This window comes from Cygnus olor, chromosome 6, assembly GCF_009769625.2.
Source record: "Cygnus olor isolate bCygOlo1 chromosome 6, bCygOlo1.pri.v2, whole genome shotgun sequence".
Classification (NCBI taxonomy): domain Eukaryota; kingdom Metazoa; phylum Chordata; class Aves; order Anseriformes; family Anatidae; genus Cygnus; species Cygnus olor.
In genome coordinates this window covers 25,294,825-25,316,241 of record NC_049174.1, presented here as the reverse complement: position 1 = coordinate 25,316,241, position 21,417 = coordinate 25,294,825, and the positions used below count along the sequence as shown (strand labels likewise).

Below are 21,417 nucleotides of genomic sequence, written 5' to 3'. Positions count from 1 at the left end.
TTTGGTAAAGACGGCTCTTCATCACTTGATATTACTATGTGCTAAAAACAGGGCTTTAGCGTGACAGTAATATCAGGACTTGCTGAAATTTTGCATAAGATGAGAAACAAGATGTGCCAGACCAGGTTAGAGGTGAAACTATGAAAATTTCCAGGGTTTCCTGTTTGCTTGTAAAAATCCAGCATTTGGAGAACCTTCTAGTTCAGCGCTTCCCTGCTGGTATGACCAGATGTGAGAGTTAGACTTGTAGAGATGAATTTACGGGCGATGAATGCTGTCTTGAGCAACATGATTGTAGTTTGAATCGCACAAGGCTGCTGGTGGTTGACTTTTCTGTGGAATTTAGTGGAAGGAGAGCCCCCTGTGTGCCGCTGGATGCCCAGTTCCCGTTGTCCTCTCCTGTCCCTCAGGCACAGGGCCTCTGCCTGAGCAGGGCCAGAGAGGCAGGGTGTCCCTCAGCCCCTATTTCATTTCCAATCCAATGGCAGTGGTCCCTCCCAGGACAGGAGAGCACCAAGTGTGTGTGAGCAGTGGTTTCTGTGGGAACTTGGGCTCCGGGGCTGTGCCACGCGGGGGAAAGGAGTTTGAGGTTTGGTTGGGAGGCCTCACGTGGGCCTTTCAGTGGTGCCCTCATAATGAGGAGCAGCATCGGAGCACCTGGCAGGGGCCCGACTGCTGCCTGCTGTCTGCTCTGCTGTGCCTGTGTGGGTTGGATGGCAACACGCCACCTGGCCAACCCAGCGATTAATTTTGCTCATCTATAAGCTTTATTTTTGCTTACCTGTAAGCTGCCACCTGGCTGAGGCTGCACGGGTTTGTTACCAATAGGTGGCAGTAGGTGTTTGTGTCTGGAAGTGCGTTTACAGCACGGTCTGGGGCCAGCTGCTGCCAGGCCTCAAGGCCGCCTCGCTCTCAGTGCTCTTCTGGCAGCTCTCAGCTGGACCCAGCAGGTGTAGCAGGGCCTGCCCACCACACTGAAAGCAGAGCTCCGGGGGAAAGTGGGATGTAAGGGGATGGTGCGGTGCTCAGGGACAAGAAGGAAACCATAAATCTCTCTGCAGGAAGCCGCCTGCCCGCTGGCTGCCAGGTGGCAGAAAAAGCTGCTCTGCCTCCCCTGAGTAAGGTGCTGTGTCTCTGTCAGTTGAAAAACTCGTAACAGAAAGGGTCAAAAGAATGGAAATTTTTGTTTTGGTTTGTTTTTAGCTAGTATCTGCAAAATTGGCCCGTTCCAGACTGCATCCTAAGCTAGCTCTCTGATATCTCCCCCCACCCCAGTCCAAGCAGTGCTTTTAGGTTTAGCTGGCAGACTTGGCGATTTTTGTCCTAAGCCAATTTTGAATGCTCTTTTTAGCCCCCTCCACGTATGCTCAAACCAGAAGTGCTACTATCCTCAGGAGCACACAAAATTACTTTTTTTTTTTTTTTTTTTTCCCCTCAGCTATCCCTAGTGCTACAGTGTGGATTTGTCAGGTGTCCTGAGGCTGATGTTTCAAAATAAGCAGGTACACAGCAGACATGCATGAGAGGGAAGCTGGGGGTGTTCACTATGCAGGTGAGAGCTTGAGGAGCTGTAACTGGGTTCTGCGTAGTACTGGTGTGGTCCCAGGGGGCATCCAGTGCTAGCCAAGAGCTGACTTTCTGTGTGCAAACTGGGTGTATCTACACAACTTCCACCTGATCTCCTCACTAGCCAGCTGCATCTAAAATAAAACAGAGACACTTTACCAGTGAAACAGTGTTTAATATAGTTAAATTACTTAAATAGATTTCAATTTCCATGGGAAATCATAACTGTATCCGTTTTTGCAAGATCCAGAGTAAAGAGTGTGTGAATACCCCTTGAAATGATCATGACACACTGTCAACAATCACAGCTAGAGATACTGGGGACTTGAAATTTCATTGACAACACAACTTCATAAGATGAATCAAAAGTTAAGAAGACTGCAGACTTTCATAAAGCAGAAAGCAAACCTAAAAATGAATTTATGGCAGGGAGGTAATGGAACTCAGTGAGGGAATAAAAGGGGTGGAATGGGGAAGAAATGCGAAATGGTGTGATGCAACTTAAGTATTTTGCAAACCAGGAGGGATGTAAAGGAGCAAAAGTATAGTACAAGGGCAGACTTGGCAGTTTTACAGAAGTCAATATACTATACTTTTCAGAGATGTTTCCTAGTGGAGGGGGGAAGGCAAGGGGCGATGCCATTTAAGCTCGTGCTTAAATGGCTTAATGCTAGGGTTATGCTTAGCAATATGGCAAATTAATTAAGACAGGCCCATGGATTTTCACTTGTTCTTGTTGTCAAGTAGGAAAAAAATAAATTACCACCACAGTGCAATCATTAAGCTGTTAGTACTACAATAATTCTGCCCTGAGAAGAGTGGAAAAGAACTTTATTAAACGTCAAAAGATTGGAGTCACTTTTAGTGCTAGCCAAATTCAATATCAAAACTCTCCCCTCATAGAATATAAAAAATATAGTTTTTAAATTCTTTTCTTTTTTAATAAAATATCAAGGGATTCTTCTTTAATAGCTAAAAAAGGTACATAAATGGTAACAGTGAACTATTCATAAACCCCCACTAGTGATAAAGATGTCCAACACGATATCAGTGGCACTGTATTTTAAGGTCGCTCACCTCATACACACATTTGCCATCAAAACCTCTTTTTGAAGATTGCCTAACTCCTCAAAACTGAAAATATGTGACTCGGTTTAACTAAGTGCTCACTACAGGAAAGTCAACTTGATGCTGCAGTACATAGTTTTTTGTAATGTCAAATGGCAGTTACAATATCAGACAACTCTCATATTGTCAGGATTCTATTAATCCAGCTCTGAAAAATGCTTTTTTTTAAAGAAAAGTTCAAATAATCTTTTTTTCTTTTTTCTTATAAGAGTTCCTATTACAGTTAATTAGAAGATTTGCTCAGAGCTTTTTAACTTGCTTGACAGATACCGTCTCATTAGCTAAAATTAGTAGGTCCTGTTTCCATTTGTTAAGATGCCACCCTCTATATGAATGCTGCCTTGAACAACTGTGTGACTATCTTTTTTTTTTCTCCCTCTTTGGGGTTGTAGATTTTTCTGGATTTTCTTTTTAAAATGCATCTGATCCAGCCTGGAAACTCACCTGTTGTTGTTTGATTGTATAGTGATAATCTGAAAACTGCCAAGTCTGTGTTCAGAGTATTATGCACAAAAAACTACACAAAAGTCTAACAGGTTATATACACCTCCCAACACACCTTGGTGTGGACAGCCTGCCTTCTAATTTATATATAATTTACAAAATATAGAATTTGGTATTTCTGTTAGATCTCCATGTTTTCAATATTACAAAATAAAAAATACAAAAAAAAAAAACACAACAAATTTCAGGGGAGTTCCCTTCCCCCCCAATGTCTCTTGTTTACATCTAGTCTTTCCCATGTAAACTGATATATACCAAAGAAGAGCACAGAAGACTTTTTAATAAATACGTTTGTAGATCCATCTTTCTTTATCTTGATGTTCCCCTTCGCAAGATGTGCCAGCTCCACTCAAAAGAGCAGTCATTTAGCCATGTAAAAGAAGGGGAAAGAGAAGGCCAGAGCTATAACGTCTTTTCACACTAAAACATTAATGATGCCATTCTAAAAGGCCTTTTTGTGTGTTGCAATGGTGGGTATCAATTTTGAAAGCCCATTCAAAACAGCTAATAAAAGCACAGTGGTACACTTCAAATAGCTGGCAGTATGGGATGGAAACATTATGGCAGTGCAAATCCATTCCAAAATAATGCTTTGTAGTGAATCATACATTCCTTCAACCAAGTAAATGTTGTGTTGCATCAATAAATACTTAAATAGCTTCTTGTATCATCCTGTGGTAGCAGCCTTTTTTAAAAATTCCAAAATCTTGTCTTATCTGTGAACGCCGTAGTACACATCTTTGGTTGATTTAGCACTCAGCCAGGAACAAATTGAAGATGGTTTCTTTTGATTGCATTTCATGATAGGTGGCCAAAGAGTTTGCTGACACCAGCTCTAGAGTCACTGTGTGAAATTTCAGCTGCGTTGCATTTGTAAGATTCACTGCCGAAAAGTGATTCTTCTCCGGTTCACAATCTGTAATGCGAATTCCATCTCTGAGCGATGCTGCAATTGGCGCTAACTGACCGGAGGCCCTTCATTTAGAAAGTAGGTGGTCATTTCTCCTTTGCCTTTGACCTTAATGACCCCTCGATATTCCAGCTGGTAGTTGTTGGCTGCTAAAACCTGGTACATGTCTGTGGTTACCTGCAAAATAAACAAGAATAAGCATACGCTTGTCATGCTTTCCACGCGGTCTTTTCATTTGCTTCTGGAGTAGTCCACAGGTAAAATTAAAGTAGGATCAATTGTTTTGGTTCTGAGATGACTTTTTCATATCAATCACTAACTAAAGAATTGGCACAAGTTACAAAACAAAACAACTTTTGAAGTTGAGAAACTACAGAAGCCACGCAGGGTACGGTATTTGAAGAGAACCGTATTTTTCGAGGAGGTCACAGTATAAAAAGAAAGAAATGAGTCACATTTTAAAAAATGTACCTGGTAGTTCAGGATACTCAGATGCACTCATTATGTCACTGGAGAGGTAGTAGGAAAATCAGTTAAAATATTTTAAAAGTCCTCAAAAATGGCTTTAAAAATTTACATAGTGGATGTATAATTCAGGAGTCATTCAGGGGGCTGTTTTATGGAGGAGAAGGTAGTAGGCAATGAGAAAGAGCCAAAGAATGGAACACTAGCCAGCATCCAGATCCTCTGGGCAGATGCCATTCAAAAATAATTACGCTGCAGAATAACAGAATGTTAAAGGCCGGATTTCATGAGCTGTTCAGGGCCTAATGAGGCAGCTAGGTGTAGCACAGTATTTTCTGGAGCTTAAGAGAACAAAACCAAACTTTTGGGTAAATCATTCCTCCCAGCTACCTAATTTGCAAAATCCTGTCAAGCAGCTTAACTAACCTCACCCCAAGCTTTTGAAATATAGCACTCAAAGTGCTTGAAGTTAGACCCACTGACAGGTCCATCATAGACTCTTACTCTTCTCTCAGTTTCCCAGTATCTGGCTGTTACAGCAGCTGCTATTCAAAAGAAAAAAAAAAAAAAAAAAAAACAACAACAAACAAACAAAAACAACCAAAAAATAACTGAAGAAAAATCTTGGGAAAGTCCAGTTCTGTCTTGTCTGAGTCACTCATAAACACAAACTCTAAGTACTTCACTAGCAAATGGGCAACATAAAAACAGCAGCAAATTTTTGTTAAATCCTCTCGCTTCTATGGTGAAGCCTTTCTGACTTTGTAATTTCTCATCCTTTTTCAGGAGGTTTTAAATATTTCCAGTTCTGGCTTCCTACTGCTGTCGTGTTGTTGTACTGATTTGCTTAACTCAAATGAAAGTTGTTCAGGGACTGTCTTGTGGGAAAGTTTAAAGGGTGTTGGATAAATATTGATCCAGTTAACTGACAGCTTACTTGGGTAGAAATGGCATGGCTTCCCCTCTTGGATTTTTAACCTCAGTTACTCATTATTTTTACATCCCTTCAGTATTTTCCTGGGGAATGACAATCTGTAAGTGTGGGCCTTGGCTCAGCAAAAGCAGGACAGCGAAACTGAATCAATGGAAAGGTGACTGCCTGAACGCCAAGGAGATGTTTGATTACAAGACAGGTTCCATTAACCTATTTAACTGTTCTCACTCTTCAGTGTTATATTCTCATTCCACTGACGTCTAGCTCCTTGCTAGCCTCACAACACAGATGGCACTGTGAACAGAGAAGTGACATACAGAAATACATTGACATGAGTCCTTGGAAAAGAAAACAACCCACACCTTGCATGTAGCCTCACAGCAAAGCCACCAGCGTGAGTGGGTAAGCATCCCAGCAGGACGGTGTGCCCAACGCCATTGCGCTCAGGGAAGGAAGCTCAGCTCAACACTTACAGAACTAAACAGCAAGTTTTTGACCCAAGGTTAATATGGTGGTCAAAATTAAAAGGCACAACTTGATGCTACTACTAGCATTCCCCAGTTTCCTTTTCTTTCAGTGCTGTGTAAATAAATATATGACCTAAAGGAATAAAATTAAACTAAAATTCAAGTTCTAAATACATTCCAGAAGCCGTAAGTGATACAAGCAGTGTAAGTTTGTTTTCCAGTGATTTCCTTACCTGAATCCTGTCAGGCACCCCTGTACTGTCCATTCGGCTGGCTACATTCACCGTGTTTCCCCATATGTCGTACTGGGGCTTACGTGCTCCTATCACCCCAGCTACCACAGGACCAATATTGAGGCCTAGAAGTAGGGAAGAAATCCCACAATGCTCAGATCCATCACACATGAACCACATGAAGCGTGAGGCAAGTTATTTTTCAGACAACAAAAAGTCCTGAGGTTCATCAGTTCTAGCTGTGCTTTACCCTGATACATAAAGTTGTTGCCAACTGCAGGGAAAGAAACTTTAAAGAATAGTTGGCTTCTTTTATCAGTTATGACTGTCTGACTGGCAGCACTTGCTGCAGCTGCTCAATCCACAGCTATTTTCCAGTACCAGATAGCAGGGTAAGTGTTATTTGCCACTCTGTTGCCAAGCTAACTGCTCACTTGGATGTCAGCACACTGTGATGCCAGGTGGATGTGAGATGGGCACTGCAACATCTCGACAGCCTTCAAGTGCGAACCCCACACTCGACATCCTCACCTTTTCATCTCCTTCTACTTTCCCGTCTCTTTCTATTTCCTGATTTGAATGACAGCCTAATGCCCAACACCAGCTGTTGAACAGCAGAGCCTGGGACCACTGGGGATGTGGGCAGTGGAGCACATCACAGGTGAAATGGGCCCAGGCAGAACCACTGTGTGTGACCATGCCATGATGAGCATCTCTGCACCAAAGTCAGTTGCCCAACTGCTCCTGGTTCTCCAGGGAGCTTTGCTAATAACACTGCTGCCTTAACAGCACTGCTCTGACATTTCACAGCGGCCCGAGCAGGCAGACTGTTATTTTTCTGTCACTGGGTACAGAACAATTAACATAATTACACAGCTAAGGTAACCTCTACGTTTTTCTCTCTCTGTGAGATCCCCAGCTCAGAATGACCGCTACTGATATTCAATCCCATAAACGCAGTGACATTACCTATCTTCATCTGGAAGTTGTTGAATGAATGTTCATTAATGTATTTCATTTGGTCCATTAACCTCATGGCAAAATCAGCCAGAGCTTTGATATGTGTCTTCCCTTCCTTGTCGTAAGTGGAGTCATTGAGGCCTGATGCAGCCATGTATGTACTGCCAATCGTTTTGATCTTCTCCAGCTGCCGAAATTGGTCTTCACTTATTATCTGTTACACACGAGAAGTGCAAAGAAACTGAATAGTCAGACACATACATGCTGTTAATGTCCTTGCCAAGTGTCCTCTCTTGGTATGAGCACTACAAAACTCTAGACAGTCTGCATTACTCAAAGTACAGAAGGAAAGGGGACAGAGGAGGGAAAAGGCAGTGAAATGAAAAAAAGAATTAAGACTTCTAGAATGGGGAGAAATGAAACATGGCGCAAGGATTCGATAAGCCACCTTCCTTCATAAGTTCAGCAAAGCCCAAATAAACTCATTGAATCCGTTTGCTCTAGCCACATGGATTTTCAGTGACTTACTTCATCAAAATCGGCAATGATCTCATTGAGCAGTCTCAGACACTCCACCCCTTCATTGTTGGCCTCCAGTTCCACATAAAACTCTGAAAAGTTGCTTATGGAGGCGAACATGACAGCCACACACTCGCAGGACTGGTAGTACAGTTCATCATTTCGCCGCTCCTGAGCTAGGAAATGGGCTGCCACATCCTTTGGCAAAATGTTGTGGAGGAGACGTCTGTTATAGGCCTGCAGTTCCTCCATTTCTTCTTTCTCTTCAGTGGCCTGGTTTAGGAGGGAGAAAGAGTGACATGCTTATTCTGCATGTAACTGCTCTAGAGGAAAGAAAAAAAGCTGAATGTGAACTTGCAGGGAGGACAGAAATGGAGGAAAGTGGGGGAACAGCAAACAAGGGCAGAGGCAGAGAGACGCAGGAACGTGTTTTGCAGTGGAAGATGTTTGTCTTTGTGCGCACGTGTATATAAAAGCCAAAGGGGCTCCCTACAGGCAGACAGAATAACACCAAAATCCATTTTTGCTATATTTCTAGGCACTGAATCAGGTAATCTCTACAAGGTCTGTTCCTTCTGGGGAACTCCACTACAGTCCTAGCACCCATGAACAGACATAGCTGGCTTTCCTAGACAAGCACATAAGGCTTCAGGAGGAGCATAGAGGTGCGGGTATTGATAACTTTTCTCTCCCCAATTACCTGATGGCTGCAGTATTTTTCTCCTTGTTTTACTTTTTGCCATTTTGAATATTTCTGAGCAAAGAGCAAGTGACAAACACGGGTCAGGCAACAGCTGGAGACTGCACAACTGGTACAGAGGACACGTAGGGTGATTTGGCTTATGGGAGCCCTGGAGAGCACCCTGTGTACAGCATGATCAGCTTCAGCAGAGGCAGCAGTCAAAATTCCCCTAACAACGTATAACATTTTGAAATGGATTTTCTTCTATTATTATTATTATTATTATTATTTTTCCAGTGCCTCTTGTCATTGCTGGAGAGCTGGAGTTAAAAAAAAGGGCAGAATGTCCTGGCTCTTTTGGACGCTGGCATGGACAAACACAGCTTAGCCATCCGCAACAGCCATCACAGAAGGGATTACCTCCCCAACATCCCTTACCCACATGGTGGCAAAGAGCCAAGCAATAGTTGCAAAGCATTTTATGACTTTGCTGGCTTCTAAAACAGGACATTTGAAACGGGAGGTTAAGTGAAGAAGGACCTTTCGAAAAGAAGGTATGTCCAGCCAGAACAATGAAAACATCTGGCTCTGCTTGGGGAAACAATATGCTTCGGCCAGCTGAGCACAAACCTGGAACAGGCAAGTGAGCTCATCTCCACCGTTGCTTTGCCATTTATAAATGAGGATAACAATGTTTATCTGCTTCCCAAGGAGCTTTAATTAATTGGTTCTTCCTCAGTGCCTCTTACTCAAACCACCGAGACCTATTATTAGAAAGATGTCCTACTGTCCAGAAGGTAAAAAAATCTATAGAAAACCTGCAGTCCTGTGGTTTCCCAGCTATGAGTCATGGGCAGAGCTGAGACCTGTCCTGTTTACTTGAGAATCACATAGGACACCCTAACATCACTCGTGGGCACACGTAGTAAAAATATTAACGCTGAACCCAGCAATGGAAGCAAAGAGAGGCATTGTCTGTACCATGTTGGTTACCCAGTGCCGCTGCCTAGGGGCTTAATGAAGATTGGACATGAAGCCAGTTCTCACTGCTTAACAAGATGGTGAATGAAACTGCATCTGTGAATCTTTCATACCTCTAAACACAGCAAACTAAAGTTGACTGAACTCTGGGAAGCAAATCAACCGCAAATATGAGCTTCTTACATTTGCAGATTGTGTTATATTACAGGTTCCTGCAACAGTGACAGGCTCAGGTGCCTGAGTTTGTTAACCAAGATCTTCAGATCTGTGATCTTTTATTGCAGGGACCATCCTAAGTGCACTTACAAGGAAACAAAGGGTTAAATTGAATAACCAGGATGAGAGGCACTCAGAATGAGAAGTACAAAAGGAGAAAGGAACATTACTGGTACGCCCAGTTATGTGCCAGGTTCAGATTAAATTCAAAGGCATTTTATAACACTGAAACTTGATAGTGAATAACGCAATAGTTTTAGGCTAACACCAAAGACTGTGTATTCCTCCAACACAGCAAACACCCACTAACCTGGAGTTTCCAGAGGAAATCAAGCCTTGCAGTGGATTCCACTTGCTGGGCATGCAAGTACAGTGCCAGGACAAAGACTGTAATGATGACAGGAGTGACAATCTTCAGCGCGACTCGTGTCATCACTGGAGAGCTGCAGCCAACAAAAGAGCAGAATTTCCCAGTTATTCTTAGCGTGGAGGAACACAGCACACTCCCCCGTCCTCACTTTAAGGCTAACTAACCACTGAAGAAAAGGCTTTTTTTCCTTCCCTCTGTAGACCATGTTGGTAAAGGGAAAACAATACCTGAAATAAGCTTAGGACTTTGACTTACAGGTGCTGGTTTCTGAAGCAGGACTTCAAAATCAGAAATTTAATCCAACTTCTTAAAGTGGGTTAACATCAATGTAAAAGCCACTTTCAAGAGAATAGCCATATGTGCTATGCTTGGCAAAAGTGAAATGCTGACAGTTCTTTAGATTGTATTTACTGTGTCTCTTGCCTTGCCTTCCCCAGCCTCCAAAGTCTGGAACTGTTCTACACTTCCTACTTCGCTAATTAGACACTTTTTAATGACTTTTGTCTTATAAAAAATCTAAAAGCTGAAAAGAACATTAAGATACATTCCCAACCCTTGTGACAAGCAAGTAAATAAAAATTGTCTGAATTACAGTTTTACAGTATGAAAATATCATTGTGATAAAACCTTTAATTTGTAACTACAAGATCTATGAGACACTCTGCAAAGCAAGTTCCCACAGGAAAGGATGCTCTGAGAGGAGCTATTTAGACAAAAGGGCAATACCCAATCCACTTCGGGTATGTGTACTGTATTGCACCGGATCACAGCAGTGCATACACAAGTACCAGGCACCACTGGTGAATCAACATGCTGATACCGCACCTTGTGAACAGAAAATCCCTTCTGACAAAGACCCATAAAAATATGTCATGCCAAAGTGACTCACCATGGTAACGTTGCATTTGCTGACACGCTGCAAAAAAGAAAAGAAAAGAAAACAAAAAAACACAGACAAGGTTAGTAGAGCGGTGTGCTTCCTCGAGCACTCGTCCTTCTGTACCTAATGCAAGAGTACCTCTGCAATGTGGCACCTCTAACGCTGTGCGGGGCTATAGCCCTTTTAAAATGGAAAAGAGCAAAAAGATTGGGGGAGAAAAAAGGTCGTCTGAGCTATGCTGAAGATCCAGAGTGATGGTGCAACATGGTTAATTTAGTTAAAACATCTAAGGAGCAATGAGAGTCAGAGAATCATTTGGGATTTGAATGTCAGTGTGGGATATTTAGCAAATGTTTGTGCATCTGTTACTACTTCATTAGGTCAGGCAGAAAATAATTGATCTAAAGAAGGAAGCTTTTGGTTAACATCTTGTGAGGGTTAGCTGCCCTCTTCCCCACACATTGTAAGCCGGAGGCATGCCTAGCTCCTTTACCTCTGGCACGATCCCCTTCTTCTGCAAGTTGCTCATCTCCAGTGCTGCACCTAGCTATGGGTACTGCACACAAGTGCACTGAAGAAAACCCTTAGGCAGACTGCTGTTACTATTCACTACACTGCAAAGGGCTCCTATGAAGCAGAGCTGCTGAAGATGGAGGGTGTGCTTTTCTTACAGTGAAAGGATGGAAAAGAGCTTTCTGGTAGGTAGTAGTTGGCTGAGTTCCCGACTGATTGATTGCTTAATGCTGCTGGTTTCTTCTCAAGTGTGGGCGGAGTATTAGGTGACTGAGAACCTCGTATATGTATCTTTTAAAATACTGTTTAAATGGAAAGAAAGAAATCAGCGGTAAAATTACCGTATTGTCACTGACTTGTGGCTTTGCAGCCTACTACCATCTTTACCTTGGGAAACTCACATTTGTCCGAAGAGCATCAGACCAGAGTTTTCTCTCTCTACAGTGTCAGAGCCAGAAATGATCAAAACTGAAACAGCCGAGGGAGCCTAACTGAGCATAAAATTAAAAAATAAAACCATAGTTGCTCTCTAACCTTGTTTGCTCCAAGACATTTTTTTCATCTCTGAGCATGGAATTTCTTCTGACACAGATTTTGCAACCCGTGTTGTCTTGCACATGATCTATTGCGAGGCCTCCTGGCCGGCTCCAGCACTGACCACGTAGCAAAGCCCAGGTTGTGTCTGGCTCTGGACCCAGGCTGGGAGCCCTGGGGCCAGCAACTCCCACGCTAAAGGATGGAGCTAGTCGGAGCTGGAGACACTTACTGCATGCAGCATTAGTCCCCTGCTCTCCTAAATCACTGCCTGGCCAAGGATGACTGACTGCCTCATTATCACTCAGCCTATGACAAGATGGGGTAGATCTGACCTTTTTTGCTGGGCCTGCTGCTCACTGTTGGTGCTATGCTTGCTCTAAAATCCTCAGCGGTAACACAGACTGTAAAATGCAGCAAACCCAGCATTTATACAAAAGCTTTGGATAACTGAAAATGCCCAATGCAAGCAATAATGGGAGTTGCACTGCTCCCCGTGGGACAGACGTTTCCAGTAGCAGATAGCTCTTTAATTACTGGAAGATAAAATAGCAAAAAACTTGCTAAATACATTCCTGTTCAACATTAAATGCACTTTTTGAGCAGGAAGAGTGGCTGACTTTGGGGACAGCTCCTATAGGACAACAGCATCTCCGGGCTTGATGAACAAATTGCTGGGCAAAGCTTTTTAGGCTCCGCTATGCAGAAACCCAACTGAGAAGACCACACTGGTCCATCACATCTTTAAAACCAATGCATTTATCTCCTGCGGGGGGAAAAGGTAAGACAGTAGAAGCTCTGTGCATCCAGTTACACTTCATGTGTCACCGTGCTGGTGTGTCACTACAGCCAAGTCTACCCAGTCCCAACGTGTTACAATCAGCCTTTCAGTTGCTTGCATGCTGCATTGGTTTGTACACAGAAGTGTGAAGCTACATCTGCATCACTTCTAATTAGTCAGAGCACCATAATGACTACAGAGCAGACAGTAATTATGTCGCTACAACGGGCACCCAATTAAAGTAGTATGAGGTCATGTGTTTTTTTTTTTAATATCAGCTGGACAATAAGGTACATCTCTGAACTCCATGTTACATGCTGAGCTCCCATCCTGCACAATGCACAAATGGACTGCCAGACTTTGAGGCATTAAAAAGCAGTCCGTGGAGCTCTCAGGACAAAACAAATACCATTTAACGAGAGAGAATACAGCGCCACAGAAAGTTATTTCTGGGAAAACCTGCTAACCTTCTCCACTTTATTACTGACATTTTGATTGTGGAGTGACGTAAATTATACTACTAAGTGCTGTAATTTCACTTAGTGCTTGACTTACAAGAATGAAATGATATTTGGGATATAAAATGCTTTTATTTCTCTAATTGTGTTAGAAAATGATAAATAGCTTCCACTGTTGGAATACACACCATCTGCAAAAAAGGAAGGGAAACCTCATTCTCCCCATACCCCTACAGAAAGCTCCAGCGGGTTTCCTACACAATTTCATTTGCATGAGTTAACAAAATAATTTAAGTGATTACTGCCAATGGATATAAAAGCCATACATTCATTAATTATTAATGGATACATAGGAATGTTAAAAATCATGGAATATTTATATGAAGGACAGAAGTAACCAGGTGCATCCAGCCAGTAGGGTTTAATGAACATCAAGAAATTTGAGCAATTGCATCAGCTACTTCATAACATACAAAACAGCACAGGGCCAGGGGCATATCCTCAACCACCCTCCTGTCTCAAGACAGGAGCAACCATAGGTACAGTCCTTACAGATGTTTCACCTAAATTGGCCTTTAAACCATCAGGATTGGAAATGTTACAATTACAAAAAAAATGTTACAATTGCCCTACTGGGTTATCCCGTTGCTTACCAAATCTTTACCATTAAATCTTACCATCTCAGTGTCTGTGCAAATACTTTGGTGTGATTTAAATTCATGTTCTACCCACACTTGAGCACAATTGTTGCCCAAGAGGGGAAATCATCAAGAAAAAGTAGTTAACACACCAATGCAAACTCCCAGTGAGAAATGAAACTAGTGGAGGAGGGAGTGTTTATGAATGTGCCTAATTTACCTCCCCGACATGAGTTCCAGGAGAGGTGTATCCATGTCAGTGGATGGATGTTGCAATCATGATTAATATGTGACCTGGTGAAGACAACCTACCTTTTGTAAGTGAAAAGGTAACTGGACACTCCCTCTTAGCCCAGGTCCCTCAGTGGGGAATTGTGCTGTGATGCCAGCTTTTCAAATGTAGACACATGTCCAAGAGCAGTAAGGAGATCACTAGCCAAATGTCAAATACATTTTTCGGGTGCACTACAACAGAGGTCCAAATATCTCAGTGGTTCATTACTACATTCCTGAGCCACCTCAAATTTGTAGGGGAATTTTCTTTTTTTGAGAAAAAAACATTTCTATATTGAGAGTGTATTACCAGAAGAAGTGAGAATGACTAACTGCAGCTCCCCATTTCTGGAAGAAAAAAAAACCACAGATCCACTCTGATTGCAGTTATATTTTGTTATTAATAGAAGGTTCATTAGTCAAGTTCCAGAATAAAAAGGTCTTAAAGAGACCTGTGATCTCCTAATCTTCAGAGGTGGAGAGCAGCATAGACAGACTTTAATTTACAGCCTGCCTGCCCTGGTACCATGCACTTCCCTTGCTTGCACCATGGCCTTGGCACGCTCATCCACCTAATGTCACACTGAAATCACTGGGTGAAAGAAATTAGGTGAAGATTTCAGAAGTGAAAGGCACTTACTAGGTGTTAGCTGTAACCAGGAGATCTGCATTGTCAAAAAGGTTCACCCCTGGCACTTCCACAATGAGAACATATATAAATTCAATGAATAACATAAGGATCAGTTTTCCAATACAGCTGATCTGAAGGAACACAGAGCAGGCCAGGAGACTCAATAAGACACTGTAGGTAAAGTACTGTATAAAGACAAAAAGGGGGAAAAAACAGAAGAGAGATGAATGTCAGCTGGATAAATCAAAACTGAAAACAAAGGAAACTAAACAGAGGGATAGAAAGGGATTGGGAGTCATGTGGTTGGGCTGAATGAACACGTAGACTTAGTTCTGCTTGTGGGATCCTCCAACACTGCAGGAGATTTAAGTGTTAAATCTGAACTGATGGAGAGATCAAATCTAGCATTCCTTATCAGGCATTATTTTCTTTACACTCAAGAGGTGTAGGGCTCACAACTATAGACACAAGGTTGTGGTGTAGGCTCACCCTGGACGTGGCTGTTAAATTAGCAGAAAGCCCCATCCAGTTATTTTGGAATACTCCATGTTTTGAAGTCAAATTCTGGTCCCAAATCTGTGTACTACACATTACACAGGACCAGGGGTATTAAGAATTCACCCTGTCAGGACTTACAGACATCCACTTGAGGCCAAATGGAAAGTATTGCCCCTGCTGATGTGACACACTGAACCCATTGGCAAAATACGGGCTGGACGTGCTTCTACCAATGCCCAACACCGTGATCATTTTTTTTCTGCCAGCAGCTGCAGAACCAGCGTGTGTATGTGTGGTAGCTCAGCCTGCTGCCACACCTTGCTTTAGCAGTCACCAGGGTATGAACTTCTGCCAATCTGATAGCTGAATGTTTACCATGCCAGTGCTTTCCAATATGATTGCAGGTTGCGAGTGCTGTGTATTGCTCCTGGGAAAGCTGCTATAGATGTAAAACCAAGGAGGTATGTTATCCAGCTCATCGCCTTCCAGCTATCAAATCCATGAAGCTGTAAGTTTCCACTCTGTCCAGACAGGCCTATTTCTGGCCTAACAACTGTATCCATCTTTTCAGTTAAAAGCAAATCCTGGTTGAAGAATAAATATGCTCATGTTCTGAGCTCATTTATTAATAGTTAATTGCTGATATATTCAATTTGAGAAAAATCACGTGTACAGCTTGTTATTTGACTCTTCAGTGTCTAGAAAATGTGTGGGTGTTCCTTGTGGCGGAGAGGTAGGATCCCCCCACCTCTGAAAGCACACTGGGAGCAACAGGCACCTCCTGTACCAGCTCCAACATCTGCCCGGCAGAGCAACGGGGAGGGACTCCTCCCTCCTTCGCCCATTGAACAGCAGGAGCTGGCTCGATGCTGTGATAGCATTCTCTGCATGCAAAATGGCTGGTCCCCATTGATTATAGTCCCTCTTGTTCTGAACTAGCACTCCTCACCACATTCTGATGTGTACAGGCTATTTCCAGTTTTCCACTGTGCCATATTTTGCTCCTGGGTCTTTCTGCGGACACACCAGGTGCTTGTGAGGGGTTGAAAATCACGGTAATGGTGGTCTCGAAAACCTCACTGAATCAGACTGTGGAAATATTCCCATCAGATAAAATTGAAACTAATTCAGTGGGATACCAGGGCTTTCAGCAGCACCTTGGACATCTGTATGGCTACAGATTGGCCATAAATCTGAAAAAAATATGCCATAAATCCAGATGGTTTTGCCATAAATTCTGCCTGCATGCTAGCGAGATTTTTCCCCTCACTTTTCCATTTGCAGTAGACAACACACAGAGTGGCCGTGACACATAAACTCACAGAAAGGTCTTGAATAGCTATGCAAAAGGATGATTATTTTGGCAACGTATTCTACCACTGTGTAAAATGTATTTGCTTTTTGCCATTAAAAACAATTATAAAAGCCTACCAATTATTCCAACCTGAAGGAACTTAAATGTGGCTGTGGACTCCTGATAACAACTTCAGCCACCTAAGTTTGTGAATAGTGGCCTGTGTCAGCCTTATAACATCAGTCAGGAGCAACCTCCTTTCCTCTGAACAACCAAGATTTATCACACAGTTTTATAGCCCCTTCTCAGATGAAGCTCTGAAGCCCATTTTTTTCAAGCAATACCTCTGGAAAATTGCAGTTAGGCAAAGGACTGTCACAGAACCCCTGCAACGTGCCCAGGCTGTAGTTGGAAGTCAGATTGCTGATAAGGCATATGTCCACCCGGTCAGGAGTGATGTTGTATTCTGCAGCCATGCAGCTGGCAAGATCCACAGTGCTGCACATGAACTGAAGAAAAAGATGGTATTAAAGGCACAGACAAGGAGAATAAAATCAAATAGTTTCTAACAATTAAAAAGCCTCTTGAAAATGGCTGCAGCAGGGGAATTAATCAACGTGCAAAATGAAATTACCAACCTATGTTTTATTGGATGTGCAATGGCTGTGCTTTTCTCTCCCAAAATAATAATTAATAAAACCCAGGTTGTGCACACTAGAAAGCTAGTTTGGTGTTCAACTTTTGTGAACAATTTTATGCCTAAAAGCTTACAGGCAGAGGGATTGTAGATATGTACAAACACATTCAATTTTCTGTGATAAGGTCCTGGTGTATTTCTACTGATAGGAATTTCTGAACTGGTAACTTTCATCTGCCGTCTTGAAGTCCCTAACACTTCTGCAGTGGATCCTTGTACAGGAAACACTTTACTGGCAAGGCTCACTCAAGGTTTTATGTTATATTGAGGAAGCAGTAGAGCCCCATTCTGATCTCCATGTGCTGTTCCATTTGTCCATTTTGCAAATTTTTACAAAAAGCAATTCACAATTGCAGAGAATCAAACATTATACAGAAAAATAAGTTTCTTCTGTGTGGTGCCTCAGCAACCCACACCAGCTCTTTGCAGGTGTGCTGTGGGTGAAGGCAGTGGGGTGCCAACGCCACTGAGCTGGCACCTCCTATACAAGTACCTCAACAGAGCACAAAACTGTTCCTAAATCTCCACAATGCAAATAGGGAAGCTTAGGCAAGAGAACATAGTGATCTGATTTCAGGTGTTAAACCTTTCCATTCCAGTGCAAGTCAGCATTGCCTCAGCTGAGGCTGTAACTGAAAGCAGAGTCATGAGAAATCTTTGTAGCTACCCCCAAGTCCTGGGACCATCTCTCTCTCTCTCTCTTTCTCTTTTTTCTCCCTCTCTTAAAAATTGAAATAGATGTATGCAGGGTATAGAATGTTAAAGTGGTTTCTTTAAAATGCATTCAGCCTTGAAGCCATTTGTGCAAGTGAGAAACCAGCAGCCACGGGGACCTAGAAAACAGCCGGTCTCCCTCTGAGTCTGAAATCAGCAGTGGTGTTTGAATGTGAAGCAAAACCACCCCAGTCCCAAAAGTGCAACTTAAAGCAAAGCCTTTACAGTCCCTGTTAAGTGATTACTACACTCGGAGCAAGATTCAGTACTGTGCAGACAGCCAGTGCAAAGCCCACGCAACACTTAAGTCCCACTCAGTACTGTGGGAGTTAAATGACGCATAGGCCTCGTGCTGGCCCTGCATGCTGGGGTGCGTTTCAGGCATGGTTTATGTACTTGTAGCAGGAGCATTTAAAGAATCAGAAAAGAACACGGGCACAAATGAGTACCAGGCATATAATGGGCTATAGGTATGCAGCTGCCTGGCTCCCATTTCCTTTCTGTGCCCAAAAAGCAAAAGGGGACTGACCTCAGATGCTGTAAGCATTAGGCAGGATTACATTAAACCCAGTGGTTGTAAGGGTTATAATGCTGCAGAGCACTAATAAGAAAACTGTAAAGAACTGAGTGGGTTAAGGGAAATAATGCACATACCATGTTGACAAAGGCAGATAGAAAAACCAGGATAATGGCAAAGACTCCAACTAAGGTACTATTGGTCCTGGACTGTACAATCTTCCTAGAAAGAGTCTGGAGTGGAGCTGGGAAAAGCTGGGTGTGGAAGAAAAAAAAAAGATTATCTAAACATGTAAAATCATTGCTTATTTTACAGATTACAACTTGCATTTAAACTGCCCACATCCTCCAGTGCAATGTCTGAGTGGATGCTGCACAGGGGTCAGAGAATGGCTGTAGGGATGGCAGCTTTGGGACAAAGGTGAGCAGGAACGTGACAGCTTTGTGGCCAAATCTATTTATTCCTTCCTAGTGGAAAGGCTTCTGCCTGATCTCAGTTTGTGAGCCGAGATAGCACTGTTCACAGGACTGCACTCATCCTGCTGTGAGAAGCAAACCACAACCACCTGTAACTGAAGTAACAAGGAGCTGGAGCTTGTAAATTACTGAATTAAATTTTTTTAAAAGCAGAAATGAAAAAAATGTGTTATATCCCTTTGATGAAGAAGCAATATCACAGCACTTTCCGGTGCCATTTCAGAAACACATTTAAAAAGTCTTGGCCAGCTTCGTGCTGTGTTACACCCTCACTGGAGAAACCAGCTGGCCTCGTCTCATCTGCAACACTCGGCACCACAGACACAGAGGGCTAAAAATAACCTCTGGTAAGGGCAATCACAGAGCTTCCCTAAATAGTCTGTACCAGAGATTAGCTATTATCAAAGTTAGATTTCTTCTAATTGCCTTCTAACCGTACTCCTGCAGCACTCTTTGCTTTCAGGTGCTGTACTGTACCCTAGGTAGAAACAGGCTCTGCATTAAAGCTAGACTAACCAGGAGTGCTTTGCAGCAAGGGTCACACCTCAGCATCGACGAGGCCTCCTTGCTCTGCATCAGTTACCAGAGAAGTCCAGAAGACACTGAAACAAACTCCTCTTTATTCGACACCAGCAATCCAACACACAACTGAGGGCTGGAGCAGCGAGAGGTGGACACAGAACATCCTTGAGCACAGCCACTCTTTGACCGGAGAGCGCCAGGGACAGGGGCTCTGCTGAGGACTGCCAAAGTTTTCCAGAATCCAACTCTCCTTTCCGTACCCGCACACCGCATGAATAACCTAGCCACTAGAGGGTATTTTTAGAGACACAAAGAAGCTAGAAGCACAGCGACACAGCACTGCAATTTAACTATGACTAATGTTTCTATTAAAAGTCCTGCTTTTCCCTTTTATCCTTCACTCTTACATCTTCAGAGATGCAACATTTTGTCAATGCATAGCTTCCCACACAGCGACCCTACAACGTAATTACGAAGCGTTAGAGTGACTGAAGCACTGATTAGCTGGTGACTTTTACAGAGGGAAAGAGAGGCCGACATGGCGAGAGTTTAAGGAGCCAATTTCACCAGTGCATGTATAGAAACCCAGTGAACTTCAGGAGGGAGGACAGGGCAAATCTCTGTTTGGGATAGCAGGGTGGAAAGGGGAAATTGGGGTCCTAACTTATTTGCACTGGTTGAGAATTGATTGAAATTCACTGAAAACTTATACAATCCTTCAGGCTCAGGCAGCCTCCTTCTGTAATCTCTGGGAAATCAGGCACCTAAATAAAACTCAGGAGCACTTTGCTGTGGATCTTGGCTCAAGCCCCTGCTGCCAATGATCCCAAAAAAAGCCTGACTTTGAACCAAGCCTGAGATATCAAGCAAAGCTATCAGTGGAAGACACTTAAAGTCTAATGAAAGCATGTTTTCTTTGTATTAATCTTGGTTCTCATTACCAAGATTAGGCAAATAGGGAAAATCGTAGGTCAGTAAACAAGTGCAGATGGAAAAAGTCCTGAGGAGGTAACGAATGCCAGAAACCATAGGAGGTTAGGATTGCAATGGAGAGCACAGCAGCACAGCTGTGCCGCACATCTGAGCAGTCTCTGCCTTAGGAACAGCCTTCATGAAGGCTCTGTAACTCTGTAACCTCTCCCCATTTTACAGAGGCAGATCCAGCAACCAGGACACTTGCAGTCTGGAGGACTTCTGTGGTAGAAACGGGGAACCTGTCTCAGCTCTGACAGGTCAGCTCTGCTCTAGCAACACTCCTTCCATAAGAGCATCCACAAGTCAGGGGTATAACAGTCCCAAAAAAGACAAAAAGAGAAAAACAAAAAAGAAAAGAAAAGTGGATGACTTTTCCTCCCATTCTCCAGTGAAAAAAAGGAATCCTGCTGTCCTAGTAAAAGAAGTAGAACAATCAGGATGTTATAGTATACTGAAAATCTATCTGTTCCCTGTTGCTGGTCAGCCCTCTGGTTTTGTACTGTCCAGCATCATTTACTCCTGTTAATACAGCTCAAATCTTGCCTGAGTGAAGAATGAGACAAGGGAGGAGGGTCTGATGAAATGGCACCTCTGAGCATGCACATGCATCTCCTGGGAAATGTCATGGAAGGGAAGTGTGATTCTGGGGACTCTGTCATTTGGCTATCCAAGATTCACATTTGGGTTGCCACAGAAACTTGAGACCACTTGTTAGCCCTCTTAAAATCCCCACGTCAGGAAAAATAACCACAGTGGGAAAAAGGAAACTGGGCTCTCTAGTCAATTCCAGTTCATTGTACACTGAAATGCATAAATGCTGCAGGAAGACCTAAGTTCCCACAGGAGAGAGCATCCAAGTACACAGTGAATACAGAAGAGGAAATCAGGCACTGTTGTACAGGTGAACATCCAAATTTAAAAAGCAACAAGTACTAGTGCTACATTGAAAACGATCCACATCATCCATTCATTTGCATGACAAAAATACACTAAATAAAAACTGTACTTTGCAGTAACAGCTGATCACAGACAGAAGAGTAATATTTGTCCTTTTCATCTTCTTAAGATATATTGTGGACAT

General features: G+C 42.9%; 1 protein-coding gene across 2 annotated transcripts in view; it reads right to left on the bottom strand.

Moving 5' to 3' along the window:
* Nucleotides 1–1,725: 1,725 nt before the first annotated feature.
* ADCY5 (adenylate cyclase 5) overlaps nt 1,726–21,417 on the bottom strand; it is a 216,048-nt gene continuing 196,356 nt past the window's right edge. For both annotated transcript variants that reach the window (XM_040562145.1, XM_040562146.1), the window contains exons 13-21: nt 18,501–18,617; nt 16,780–16,944; nt 14,653–14,828; nt 10,825–10,851; nt 9,876–10,008; nt 7,696–7,959; nt 7,177–7,381; nt 6,208–6,332; nt 1,726–4,285 (exon numbers count right to left, since the gene is read on the bottom strand). In XM_040562145.1, coding sequence (XP_040418079.1) covers nt 4,157–4,285; nt 6,208–6,332; nt 7,177–7,381; nt 7,696–7,959; nt 9,876–10,008; nt 10,825–10,851; nt 14,653–14,828; nt 16,780–16,944; nt 18,501–18,617 — 1,341 coding nt within the window. In that variant the 3' untranslated portion in view covers nt 1,726–4,156. The remainder of the gene's footprint in view (nt 4,286–6,207; nt 6,333–7,176; nt 7,382–7,695; nt 7,960–9,875; nt 10,009–10,824; nt 10,852–14,652; nt 14,829–16,779; nt 16,945–18,500; nt 18,618–21,417) is intronic.